Source organism: Ixodes scapularis, unplaced genomic scaffold, assembly GCF_016920785.2.
Source record: "Ixodes scapularis isolate PalLabHiFi unplaced genomic scaffold, ASM1692078v2 PGA_scaffold5__190_contigs__length_132052651, whole genome shotgun sequence".
In the NCBI taxonomy this organism is placed as follows: domain Eukaryota; kingdom Metazoa; phylum Arthropoda; class Arachnida; order Ixodida; family Ixodidae; genus Ixodes; species Ixodes scapularis.
The window spans coordinates 18,354,251-18,368,695 of record NW_024609880.1 but is presented as its reverse complement, the minus strand read 5'-3'; the positions used below and the strand labels follow the sequence as shown (position 1 = coordinate 18,368,695).

Genomic DNA, 14,445 nt, shown 5'->3' with positions numbered 1-14,445 from the left:
CAAGGCATCGTAATTGGACTATGGCGCAGCTCACGCGCTTCCCAGCTAGGAAGATGGCGGCGCCCAGAAGACGTACCTGCAAATGTCCATATGTAAACGATTACTAAAGTTATTTTTGGTGCAAATGAACTCCTAAGCAAAAAATCTGTTATGTCGCGAATTCGCGACATTGGGCAGTTAGGCCTGGACAAATATGTTATACTGTTTCACCTTACGTCCGGATGCAGAGGACGCTACGTTACAGCCTCGACCTCCTCTGCTCTGGCTCCGGCCGCCCTAGCCTCAGCGTCCTTCTGTCAGGTCCGTCCTCGTCTCAATCTGCTCCATCCTGGCTTCAGCCTCGGTGGCCGTGGCGTCGACGTCGTTGGTTCAGGCTTCCACCTCGTTGTCATGGCCCTGGCTTTAGGCTCATTGATCCTGGCTTGGACCTTATTGGCCCTGGTCTCAGGCTCGCTGACCCTGGTCTCGACATCGTTGGGCCAGGTCTCGCCGGCCCTGGTTTTGCCTTCCTTTACCGGACCTCATTGGACCTAGCTTCGGCCCCTTCACAAGAGGCCAGGGCAGGTACAGCGAAGACAGGCTCTTTAGCTTGTGATGCAACGCCCTCAGGGTACCCAGAAGATGCACCAAGCTATAAGCAGCAAATATAAGCAGTAATGATAGATTATCAGAGTTTTGCAACAAAGTATAGCATTGGAAGTCCTAAACAACTGCTTCCCAGAAGTGACCTCTGACAAATCCGCAAAGTTGCGTTCCCCTAGTCCACTAACTTTTTCTTATGCTGAGGAAAATAACATCATATGTCGTCGGCCCTCACTGTGCAAATGCTACTGAACGAGTATATCTACAGTCTCCAATTACTTGATTGGTCTGAACGTCTTGCAGTTGGCATGCACGAATAAATAATATGTACATTTGGAAAAGCAATAATGACCTTTATAAGAATATATCTAACCAAGCACCAAAATGGCAAGATTATATGAATACTGATATGCTCTCCATGAAACTAATACTCTCTAACAAAAATGATTTTATACATACCTTGTAATCTTTCAGCTCCTGGCAATGCTTTTTGAGAAGCTTTTCCTCCATGGTTTCTTTTTTTCTTGTGGACTGCATCTTCTGCAACGACGGATTTCAAGAAAAAACAAAGTTTTTGTAAATTTTCGTAAGAGGTTCCAAACGTCGTTGCTTGAAGCCGCAGGATCACAGCGTAGTTCATGTTCCGAAGTTCTGCAATTATAAAACTGCGTCATTGTGAACTTATTTTTTTGACGTCACACTTCGAGCAGAGGAAGCTCTTGTCGAAAAAATAATCAGCGACGGACTCACCCGGTCTGTGTCCGCCGGAGCATCATCTCGTAGAATGCGAATTGTCGTCATCGGGGAATATCATCTGTAGTTCTTCTGCCCATTTTGATCTAGTTTCCAGGCCTTTCCGGTAGTTGGATGCCACTCAAGCCGTCCCGTGCACCTTTGATGACGCAACAGCAAGCGTTGTTCATACGCTCCACCAGGACTACGCTGCGCCGCCGCCGTGTTGATATGCGACACCCAGTCCCGCGCACTTCATCATGGCACTCGCTGCCGACGACGAGTTAGAGAAGCCGGGAATGGACGCCGTCAATTCCGACAGCGCGGTCACCGATGCGAAGCGCGGTTGCAACGCTAGGCTCCGTACGAGCCCACGGTCCGGGACCATGGCTGTGCTTTCTCGTCTAGTCAACAAGAGCACTGAACGCCCTCTCCTCGGTGGCGGAAACAATGAACACGCACCACCGCCCGTGAACAAGACTCACGTTCGTCGGCGTGAACGTGGCTGTCGCAGTCACCACTGTTCCGGGAGGGCTCAGCGCTAATCCTACTTCAGAATGCTAAAGATTTCAAAGTAATATCATCGAACATTCATAAACAAACTGGTTTATTTAGAAACAGCAAACACTAATGGCTGATCGAGCCGGCACGATCTTGATGATTGGATGGATATTACTGCGGCCCCTTGCAACGCACTTTGTAACGGGCAGTAGCTTGCGCCACCTAGCCTAAGTCTAAACCGCGGTGTATTTGGAAAGCTGGTCTGTCACGCTCACGACTAATAGAAATGCCAAGAAGTCAAACGCTTCACGACAGCAACAGACCCCAAATCATTCGAATTTTAACACTGCAATGAATCCACGCGGAGCTCTAAGACGCGGGCACGATGGAGCTTGTTTTTTCTGCGTCCACAAAGCTCAGGAGCACCGATTTCGCCACCCGGTGCACCAATATACGAACTGCACCGCTTTATAATCCGACCGAGGGCGATCGACGGCAACAGACTGCTCGTCGATGCTGGTGGGGCCATTAACACGTAGCACTGATGATTAAACAATGGAATCGCAGACGTAGTCTGTCATGCTCGCATATTTGTTGGTCGTCACCGAGAAGTTACTACTTCATCCGGTCAAGTCCCTTACTTTTGCAATCTATACCAAGGTTTTTTTTTTCTTTTTTCTTCTGGAAAACAAGGGGGAAAGGCGGGGGGGGGGGGGGGGGGGGCAACCTGTAGTAAAGACGCGTGCATCGGCATTGGTGACCCCGATCTGATATCACCCTTCCGAAGCTGGTGGATCACACAGTAGATAGCGTATCTCACTCGCTGTTTTAGGCTGCTCACCACGTCCGTGTACTCAGAGCGACCTGGCCACGACAATAACCGCGCCGACTCTGCAGTGGCTACCTTTCACATTCCTGAAGATACCAACTGAACGTACATTTTACAGTTCTTGCGCTCTTGTGAGGGGTAACCACTGCGTCAACGCAACGATTGTTGTCGTTTCCAGGCGGCTCATTTCTGGATCGCCACGCAGGGGAGCTGCGCGTTCACGGCGTGTGCGGAGATTGAGTGTCACTACACTCATTCTGGGACTATGCAATCGCAGACGTAGTCGGTCACGCTTGCCATGGGAAAGCTGAGAACTTGATCAGAGGGCTCACGTACAGCACTGAAACACCACAGCGCTCGAAACAACGCGAGCTGCTGACGCCATTTCAAGAAACAAAGACAGAGCGACGAAGCCCAATGTTGTCCTCATTTCATGGTGAGCGCAGCTAAGCATGCGTGGTGTAGGCTCCGATTATCCTTTCAGCGCACTTCCATAGCAAACTTTTCGTTCACTAAAAAAAAAACCTTAAAGAGATAACTAATAAATCACTGCACGGATATTTACAAAGACTCTTTGCATTAACTTAGGAGCTTTAAGGTCTTAGCTAGTTTACTGAAAGTATACTATTGCAGTACTTATTTCAAGCATACTAAGAAAGGACACTAATAGTACAAGCCTACTTCTGGCTAGCACCCTTTAGAGACAATTATAGTATTCTTTGGAATTAGTATCTTAAAAGAGGTTAAAGCATACTTAAAGCAACCTAGCTTGTGCCGAGGGAAAGCAGGGGTTAGAAAGATAATCTAAAGGAACAAAAACAATTTTACAGTAATGAGAGGTACTTCTTTTACAAAATCAACGAAAACGACCAAAATCAATTGAAAACCATGACAGTAGTTGGTAGCTGAACAGGAGAAAAAAACTAAAAAATAAGAAATTATTTTAGCATCTCATAGTAGCAGAAAACAAATTAGCTTTCCATGCTTTTCTACATTTTGCGAAGTTCAGTGTTGCTGCATGTATATATTAAAACTAAAAGGTGACATCTTTTAATGGACATGACAAAAGAAAAAACAGAGGAATTATTTCCGGAGTTTACTCGAGTTGTAGGTACAGTTTTCAGCGGAATGAAATGAAACAGCGGTGCGCACGGGGTCGCGTACGCGTGGCGCCATCTGTAAAGAGAAGCGATCTATCTGGGGTCGTGAGTTGCACATGCGCACAGCTGAGCTAAGCACTGGGTGACTGTTGGCGCTCTCTGCACAACCCCTGATAGATGATCAACGCTGGCCCCGAGTTTAAAACACAACAGCGTTTTCTTTGTGCTTTTATTTGCAATAGCGTAAACAGACTGATCTCTTTCCAGAGGGTAAAGTTTTGAGGATTGTCCACCACTCGCAGTGATCTCACAGTTCATGTCTAGGTGTAGTGTCCGTGCACGTGTGTCTTTGCCATATACTCAATAAATAAAATGCATTTTTCTTTGTTCTTATTTATAAACGTGGGGCATTATAACCTTACACCTTGAAGGCGAAATACCATTGCGATTGTCACCCGATGATTAATACGGCGGTTTAGGTTGCTCTTCCTGCTTTGTAGTAATCTCCTATCCGGAGTTGCGCCGCGAGCGCGAACACCCTGAAGTCCCTTCATAATTATTTTACCTGTAACGACAATCAACACATATGACAAAGCACATTCCGATTTAGGCAAATGGCGGGATTCAGTGCAAACCTCTGCTGTGCGCCTCCATTCGATTCCTAAACCTTCCACCGTCACGCAGTCGGCGCTTCAAAGAATATCGCTACTTGTAGTAAGCTCGTATCTAGGCACTTTAGAACAACCACTGCCTGTTTGACTCAGCTACACGCATCTCGACTCGCGACAACAGATTGCACGGTTTCCCCCGGCAGATGTCGCAGCACGTATTCGAAGCCGCGCGCTCCGCTGGTCCATATCGTTTTGTTGAGCACTGTAATCTTCGGTTCACTTAATAGCTTGTAGAATAGCGAAAGGTGTTTGCTTGCAATTGGACCAGATTACGTATACGACTAATGTTATTTTGTATATTATTTATAGCAGACACTCAAAAGATACCCATATAGGTTATAGTATTTGACCACAAGGGAACGATGAAATAAATTGCAAGTAGCGTACCACACGGGGCGTTATAAGGGTGCCGTATATATATATTTTTTGTATTAAGTGAACCCACGGTAGGTTTAAAAATGTAGCTGACCCCGACACCACTTGGCTATAGCTTAAATGTGAGCAAAAAGTCAAGTAAATAAATTTAATTTGGGTAGAAAGAGGGGTCTAATAAATGTCAAATACTTAAAAACAGGTAAAAATAGCTCAACTACTCTATTCTTAAGAAGAAAAAGGTAAAAATAGCTCAACTACTCTCGTAATTTCGGGTATTTTGGTTATTAAGTAATTAGAGTGATTTTTCAACAGAATGACCGAGAAAAATACAACACCGAAACAATTGCAATATAATACATCTCCTATCCGACTTAAATTTAGGATTATGTCCGGTTGTATGGGAATGAGTTTGTTTTTTGATCGGAATACAGGGTCTGTCCCAGAACTTTTCGGAATGAATTTTCGTAGTCTGCAGCGCCGCATGGCGGGGCGAGGTTTTGAGCGGAGAAGTTATTGGGGGATCAAAGCTTCAAAGCGGGACTGGTCTTAGTTGTCTGCGGGCAGTTGTTGAGGCAGGTCACTCTCCACGCACAGACATCTATTGCACTCGTGTCGAGGAAAAGAATGGACCAGTCTTTGGAGAAACATTAGGCAATCAGGTTTTGTGTGAATCAAGGGAATGCTCATGGTGTTCCTTGACTGGAAAGCTGTGGCTCACAGTAAATTCGTGCCACAGGGACAAACAGACAACAAGTAGATTTACTGTGAAGTGCTCAAGCGGATGCGCAACAGGGTTCGACGAGTCCGAAAAGAAATTCGCGACGAAAGGATCTTGCACCAAGACAACGCGTCAAGCCACATCGTGCACATTATCTCCGAGTTGCTGGCCAAAATGGGTGTGGCAACGCAGCCCCAGCCGCCGTACAGCCCCGATCTGGCACCACCGGACTTCTTTTTGTTCACCAAGAATCAAAAGAACCCTGAAAGGAGCTCGGTATGGGACGCTGGAGACGGTAAAAGCGGCTGCGACGACCTCACTAAAGAAGGTTCCCGTTGACGGCTTCCAGGACGCCTTCAGTGATTGGGCGGAGCGTTGACAACGGTGCATCGATGCAGGGGGAGAATACTTTAAAAAGTTCTGAAAATATTATAAACTTATATTTAATACACGATTTATAAAAAAAAATAATTCCGGGAACTTTTGGGACAGACCCTATATATCTGCCTTTGTTGTTGTTTCATTTACCTTCATAGAATTAGTTCCTAATCATTTGACAGTATTTTCGTTGCATCGTGACGTTTATCTCTGAGCTCATGTGTGTCGCTGACGTAAGAATAGTGTACTAATATCATCCATAATTATAGTAACGCCTCTTCTTTTAAAGTAAAAGTGCCCCGAATTTGATGTATATAGTATAGCCACTCTTTAAGAATCACAGGCCATGGTCAGTCCCAATTGCTCATTATAGCTCCGCAGAGAATGAAATTGCTGACTAAGCAAATGAGAATACTGATGGAGAAACCAAAATTCCAGAAGAATAAGGACCAAAGAAACACGCTGCGTTTTTCAAGCAGGCGGTGACTATAATGTCAAGGGCTCTTTTCGCTATACGTCGCTGAAAAAGCGATTGCACTCATGCTTTACAGAACGCTACGCCATTTATATATAGCCTCACAAAAAGCGTGAAACGTTATCAAAGGCTCCCGAATGCTCCACTTCGTTAGATTTTGTTCCACATTATATGTAAGAGCATTGAAAGCTAAAAGCTCGAGCGTGTTTCCAAGAACAGTGCTTGTATACACGAGAACGCGTGCTTGGCAGGGACGGTGAAAGCCCGAAGTTCGCTCTTGTTGCTTCCACTGCTCTGGCACTAAAAAGTAAATACACTACAATTTTAAAATATGTGCGTTTCAGGGTTTTAGTCCAACATATCTCCCTCAATTACGAGGTCTATTTTTTTTCTGGTGCCGTCTGTAGTATCCTTGATATATCTTGGCTCGCAATTATATATTCGGGGTCTGCCATGCATGAGACATTAACGAGGCACCAGGTTATGCGCCGCTCTCGCTGCAAAATTAAAACGTGTTATGTTTTTTTGTTTTTTTTATTATTATTATACAGGTTGTTTGTGCAGTTAATGGGACCGAAGTATAAAAAGTGCCGTTCGCTAGCGTTGAGCGTGGTTTCATCAAGGTGTCGTTTTGCATGGTTTCAAAGCTGATGACGTCGGCTCCCTCCATGAGACAGTTAATTATTTCGCATGGAAACGGAAACGGTCAAGAACGGAAAAAGAGTGTGACTAGACAGACAGTCGGGTGCTCGACTACGTCGAATGAACGTGTTCAACGAGCCCAATAAAGCGTTGCCCCCCAAGACGGGTTACCTCCTTCCCCGGGTCTCACGGCGCCCGATACCACAAGCTAGGACTGGCGCTGTCGACATCGGGAGCTTAGTCTGGCGAACTTTGGTGCCATCGGCCAGCACCGACGAGCAACGAGGGGGTGAGTCCGGGAAACAGCGCTGATTCCGTCGGGACCATAGAAGCTCAGCTTTTTCGGCTGCCGTATGCAAAGAGCCCACGAGCCGGTGCATGGGACACTTTCCTGACGCAAAATCCCGGTGCGGTGGCTAGTGGAAGGCGTCGGAAGCCTCACGACTAAATACTGCAGCATGTTATTAGTTTGTTGTGACTGAACGCGCTATGAAAAGATACAGATGTAAGAAACTCGGGGGTAGATGTAAGGACTAAATCCAAAATGTTATCCCCTCGTGTGGGATTATTAATTATTTGCTCTAGGTCGAACATTTGGCAGACGTCCAAAAAGTTTCTTTTTCATCCTGTGAAGCAAGTCTGGACCAATATATTAGTGGGAAGTTAAAGTCGCCTAATAAATATATGTTTGCATTCGTAAAATATTTAAGTATGGAATAAAGTTGGTCATACAAAATAGTAATGAACACGGAAGTACTGTCGGGAGGTCGATAACAAACGCTCGGGATATTCCTTTGGATCGACGAATAAATAATCCAAGCTGTTTCGATATCTCCATGAATTGGAATGACGTATGACAGAATTTCTTTTTGACTGCAGTCAACACACCACCTCCTCTTTTATTTATTCTGTCGCGACGGTAAATGTTAAAGTTAGAACTGTTAGTCAGTGTTTATTTATTTTGAATTTCTGGCTTTAGCCATGTCTCGGTAAGGATAACGACATCAGAGTCATTATCGTAAAGAAACGATGAGAATATATCGCATTTTGGAACGACGCTTAGTATATTTGTGATTGATATTCAAAGTGCAAAGATATTGATGACATTGCAAGAAGGGGCCGATTTATTGCAAGGCAGTTTTGTTGGTTTGTTTACGCTTTGCTATCTTGGTAGTGGTTCGAGAGAGTTCGATTCAGAGTTGTAGACATAAGTAAAGTTATCATTCTTCAGTTTGTCGAAGATTATTATAAAAGGAACATTTTTCGTTTTGGCATACTCGATTAGTTTCCTTCTAGCATTGCGGACAGATATAGAAACGTCCTCTCCCACAGAGAAGGGCGTGCCTTTCAATATTGGACGGGAAGAAAGGATGCTATCTCTGTCCTTAAACCTAGAAAAGTTTACAATGATGGAGTGTTTTTTCTCGCTAGTATGCCTTCCAATGCGATGGGCTCTTTCAATATCCTCGGGGTTAATGCTGATGCCAAAAAGGTGACCATAGAATTCAAGAACCTTCCTCTCTGCTGCAGCCCAGGTTTCGCTTGGTCCGTCTATGATTCAATAAAACAGCAGGTTAGAACGGCGGGATCGGTTTTCGACGTCGTCGCATTTAGAAGCCATATCATATAATTTTGATGAAAGCGCGACCAACTTTTTGCTGGAAGGGGGGGGGGGGGGGGGCGGGGGGGGGGGGGGGGCTTTGTTGAAGGTTTTGTATTTTGTAAGTTCGGCCTCCAGCGCGGTCACTTTTGCAGATATCTGTTTTATCTGCTCGTCCGCGTTCTTCTGCTGCTCTTTTATGGTTTTCATATGAGAAAAAATTCCTTTTTGCCCTTCCTCTATTTTAAAAACGGTATAAAGTATTTGCGTTTTGTACACTGCCAGAATCACCGGGCCAGGGGCCAGAGTTCGACTCAACGTCGCCTCCTACCAGCAGTCGTGAACGAGATAAGCAAGAGGCGAAAAATTATTCAAACAACAAGGGAACAGGCCTACAGAAACCCCGAGTGTCGAAGGGGCATGACACCGTCACTACGGAGGGACGGTTACAAAAACGGGTGTTCATATAACTAACCTGGAAAGTAGAAGTGGTGAGCATTCTATCTCGCCGGTGTCACGCCCCGAGAAGAAATCGTTGATGGCTTTTTTATATAGGGTCCCGCCAGTTGTAGACGATCCAGGTTGCCAGGGCAGGGTTATCCATCGGTCCAGAACCGGTTGTTGTGTTGTCGTGACGGTGGTGAAAAAGGCAAAGGAAGAAAAGGCCGTTCCGTTGGCGACAAGCGTGATGTGGTCGCCTGGAATGCCGAAAGAGAGCAGCACCTGGAACAGTAAAAGTGGTGAGCGCTCCATGTTGCCGGTGTCATGCCCGGTGCCGCCATCACAGCATGGTCGTTTGGCGTAGGATGTCCGTAATTTGTGATGAACTAGATATATCCCCAATACATCGATTTGTTAACGTATTAAAGAATCAACAACATACGCCTCCGCACATTACGTGCAGTGCAGTGTTATCCTTAGTGATGTCTTTTCTAGTAGGCTGATTCACGGATCGAGGCTTGCTTTGCTGGCGTTGAGTGATACCAGTGGCGGCTATCGCTAGACACCATTAAATGCATCGAAACCTATGAAAACAAACGTAAAAAAGTGAGATTCATCTTATTTAATTGTGCCTTATTTTAGGAGACCGACAAATCGACGAAGTTTTCTAAGAATGATAGGAAATGTTTGTACTCGGATGTTAAACGTTTCTACTTCGAAGATTTAGGAAAATATGCTTTTCTATTCGTTGTTGACTTCCTACACAGGCTCCACGGGCAATCAGCAGGAGTCATGTCACCATGCAAGCACACAAAATGGTTTGCTTTGATGCCATGCTTACTTTTATACTTTTACTTGGGAAGGATTGTAGATTATGTCGGAGACATCCGTTTTGTTTCCAAATATAAACAAATATACACTTAAACGCTACAAAAGGTTTTTTTTTTAAAGGAAAATGAGGAATTTCAAGAATGGCGACAATTCGGAACAGTGGAGCAAACAAAATCCGCCGATAGCAGCAGACGACACAAATTGACTCACTGTTTGTGTAATTTAATAAACTACTCAACAGTTACTGACGAGTGCGAGTTAGGTCTTATCATTCCTTCGAAAACACATTAATGTGTGTTTACAATACACTTCACACAAACTTTAAAAAGTTCAGTTTTATTCGTTCTTCCGGCAGACTTGCATGTACTGTCCGGTGTCGAGCCATGGCCACCGGTGCTTCCACCTTCTCGCTCTTGATCCACTATCCAGCCTACTACAATAGATATCAGTGGTTATCCTCGGTGCCCTGTCTAGAAAACGTTTATTTGAGTCTATGTTTGTGGTATAAATCTTAGCCTGATCTAATCAGGAGGCATCTATATGGAGCTTTCAGAGGGGTGCAAAGCACTGCGAAATTTATTTTATTGGTTCTTCAAATTTTATTTCGGTTGTCAAAGATATTTACTTGAGTTTAGTTTTGATAGAGTGATTGTTCTAGGGTGGCTTTGACGGCGTCCGCGGCACTGTCCACCTCCATTACCAGGTCTTTGACAGCTTCAGTTGCGGCATTTCCCGATGCGGTACTAACAATTCGACTAACAATTTATCCGAAATATTCCCAAATCCGGGACTCACCATAATTACAAACGATGTTTTCTTGTTCCATGTGCCTTCAGAAAAAGACTGGATCTCTCACCGATTCATTTGTCACAAAAGTGGGCAGAAGAGCACGAACTGCAGGTATCAGACTTTGCTTTCATAACCCACACTACCCTTATATTTATAACAACTGCATTTTTATTTACCAAGTAAAGTGGCTGGACATATGCGGACGAGGCTTTCACATGCCATATCTGCGACAGATACTTTAGTCCATACTGTGGTGGTAACTTTAACTTAATGTAATAACATCTACAATGTATCTTTTGCATAACAAATGTTTCCGTCATGTTAACTGTATTACAGACGTTTTTCATATTTCGGCAAAAATACTTGACCTTATACACCTTTGAACTTTTGCGTCCCAGAAAGGATACATTTCAGAAGTGTTTTAGTATTTCGTTTTTCTCTGCAGCGCATCATGTCTTTGAATGCACTTCAATACTTCTATTGCAACGTAAAAAGCGCTTACAATAAACGTACCAAGGTTAGCTGGGCGAGAACGACGGGATCTTTATCGAAAGCAGGGGTAAGAGGAGGCGCGTTTGACGCTCTTTAAAGGGACCATGAAATGATTTTAAAATCGAGTTTCATCCACCGCACGTCGTAAAAGGTGTGAAAAGAAACACAAAAACACAAAAATAGGGAGCCAAAAAAAATTCTTCGCTATAGAACTTTTAAAAGAAAACCGGACTCTTTTGCGCCTTCTTTCCTTCGGAAGCTCTCTGCCTTTTCACTGCAGAAACGGTGCACGTCAGCCGAATCCACGTCGCCTATTGGGTAAGAGCCTACCTCACCAGCACCGCGATCGTAAACAATAAATAGCCGGCGAATGTTTTCTAAAAGTTTTGTTAAATAATATTCAGATCCACATTTTGTAGCATAATTAGAGATTTGACGAAAATTGCCGAATTTGATAATGCTCAGAGCCAAGCGCCATCTATCGTGTGGTAAACGAAGCAAGAAAAAGACTCTACTACGCCTGCGCACTCAATCCCCGAGCGTCGTCGGCGTCGTCTGCTAGACGGGTTTGCTTCTGGTCGCGCTTTCTTTGCGGAGCACTTTCGTTTTCTGGCTGCTCGAGTAGTGTTTGCGTTTGTGATCGATCGCTCGGTGGCTATGCCGAAGGGCTGCAGTGTACCGAAGTGCCCGAATTACAGTTCCTACAGTCCGGAGGTTAAAAAGAAACAACTGCTGTTTCACCGCCTGCCACTCGATGAACCACGTAGAAGCACCTGGTGCAGGCTCATCGGTTTGAGAGACCCCGGGTCTACGGTCATTCTTGTATGCTCGGAGCATTTTGACACCGAGCGTGACTACAGCCACATCCACAGTGTTCTCCGTGAATGCGGGCAGGTTCCAAAAGCCCTCCGCCTGAAACCCGATACGATTCCGAAACTTCGGCTACCGTCGCCCCCCGAACAGGAGAGAGTCGCCAAGCGTCAAAGGACCACGGTGAGTCACGTCGCGAGCATCAAACGAATTTCACCATACGGAGGATAACGAGTGCATTAACCCTACTGTTAACGAACAGTACGATCTGCATGTGCTAAATTACTGTCGAGCCATTGCGGATCCGCAACCTCGGAAGGGAGCCGAAGGACGCGCCTTCGGTGCTGTACTCAAATTTCTGTGGGTATGCAATCAAAGCTACGACCCCAAGCTACGGCTCGCGCACGTACGTTGAGTGTCGATCATTGCTACGCAACAAGATGCTCTTTCCTTCCCCCAAAATCCCGCAGAAAGTTGCTCTCGAGGTGCTACTAGCATGAGCTCGAGACTTTTAAAGATGAGGTGCTTGCGCAAATAAATTTTTTTGGGGAATGTTAAGACAGCAGGGCTGTTGGTCTGCCTCGAGTGGACGACGGGTCCTGCTGTAGACGAGAAATAAAATTTAATCTGTTGAATACTACTGTTTTTCTTTTGTTTTTACTTTACCAAATGTTGTGTCACACTACTAGAACAATTGAACTTAAGGCAGCAAGGAATAAACAAGCTGCTTTTTGGACTTCAATGGATATGTGATATGTCACTTCCCTCTAGGGACTTGTAGGGACTTACTGATTGTTGCTTTTACTGATGATTTAAATTTATAGATTTGACGTAACCTAGTCGATATGTCAACTTCCAGGTTGTATAATGTGGTCAATTTTTCTTTACCAGGATGATGATTCGGTATTGGCGAATGAAGCACCTATGGAGAGTGCACCTCTTCAAGAGTGCTGCTGCTGCGTAGCCTGGAAAGCAGGAGCAGACACTACATATCGCTGCATACAAGAGAGGCCAGCAACACACGACGTAGCTCTGCGAGTTGATATGCAAGGCAAGGCAGCTATGAAGGATGCATCTGTGCAAGCTTCAGTGGCTACTCAACAAGCAGCTACACACATCCAAGGTTCTTTGCTTGGTCGAACGGCAGTCGGTAAGCATTCCAAGAAACATCGGCATTGGCTCTCTAGCCATATAATGGCAACCATAAAATACCTGTATCCAATTAGTCTGTATGGTTTGTTTCTGGAATGTATTCGTTGGTAGTCACTGTCATACGCGAAGGCCCAATCCTCGGGGGATCCAACAATACCATGTATAGTTACTAAACTTTTCCTTATGCCGTTGCACATTCTCTTTGCCTGGAGACACTGAACAGAGATGTAATAATTGTTTATTGTTTGCCTGTGGTCAGGCACGCAGGCCAAGGAGGCCTATGCTGTGATGGCCTGTGCGGTGCAAACGGAAAGCTGGGTGCCTTCCTTTCCCGTGCTTCCTACCCCCTCACTGCTTTCACCAGCTTCCCCCCTTGAAGACGACCTTGATCGCGGCCAAGAAAAGGATGAAGACTGGACCCCACTCAGCGAGCAGTCGGAAGACGACACGTGTTCAGGGTAGGGTGCCTCCCTTTCTTTTTTTTTACAGGCACAGTTCAAGGAAATATTGAAGAGGTAAACATTAGTATCTCCGTCTTTGAGACAATCCTACACTTTATGCCTGTTCATGTGAAAGAGAAGCTGATGTTCCCTACTCGATTTACTAACGAACAAGAATACCCTGTATACATTTTTGCATCCAACCAGGTTGGGAACTCCCCTTATATTTCAGCTCGACCTCGCTCACACGCTATCGTTTTTTGTCCGCATGCGACGACTATGCGGCACTGTATCAAGCTACACCTGACCTAAATTTGAGTTTTGTTTTCTGTAGCTGTTTGTGGCCTTGTAGGGGCCCTAACTGTCTGTTGCTTATTGCTGATAAAAAAAAATGAAACAACGAACACATTTAGGTGTTGTTTAATCATATATTAATTTATACTCCTTCTAGGGATGAAACCGTAGAATCCGGGTTGCCCCTGCAGGATGAGAAGAAATATGTTGTCTTCGAAAGCTGCCTGCTGGAACTGTTTACCATCTGCCGGACTTGCCTTATGAAGTGCGAGCCCAGCCTAACCGTGAAAGGCACCCTGGTGAAGGTGGAGACCATCTGCAAAGACTCGCACTACCATACCTGGAGCAGTCAGCCAGTCATCAAGGGCAAGGCTGCTGGGAGCTTGCTACTGTCTTCAGCAATCTTCTTTTCTGGAGCTAGCCCAACAGCCACATTACGTGTGCTGCAGCTAATGAACGTCCAAGTCATGACGCTGAGGATGTACTTTAACTATCAGTCGGCATTTCTCATCCCCACTGTAGAGAATGTGAGAATTAAAACAAACTACTGTTAAGGTGAAGACAGCGCCCAGGACAAAGACTGAGAAAAGCAC

General features: G+C 45.1%; 1 protein-coding gene and 1 pseudogene across 1 annotated transcript; one reads left to right on the top strand and one right to left on the bottom strand.

The window, feature by feature from the left end:
- Positions 1–233: 233 nt before the first annotated feature.
- On the bottom strand, positions 234–9,498 carry LOC120848835 (annotated as a pseudogene).
- A 3,512-nt stretch (positions 9,499–13,010) lies between these two features.
- On the top strand, positions 13,011–14,406 carry LOC121838102. Its single transcript, XM_042294169.1, has 3 exons — positions 13,011–13,116; positions 13,378–13,576; positions 14,010–14,406. Exons 1-3 carry the CDS (start codon positions 13,011–13,013, stop codon positions 14,404–14,406), a joined length of 702 nt encoding a protein of 233 aa, XP_042150103.1.
- The last annotated feature ends 39 nt before the right edge of the window (positions 14,407–14,445 follow it).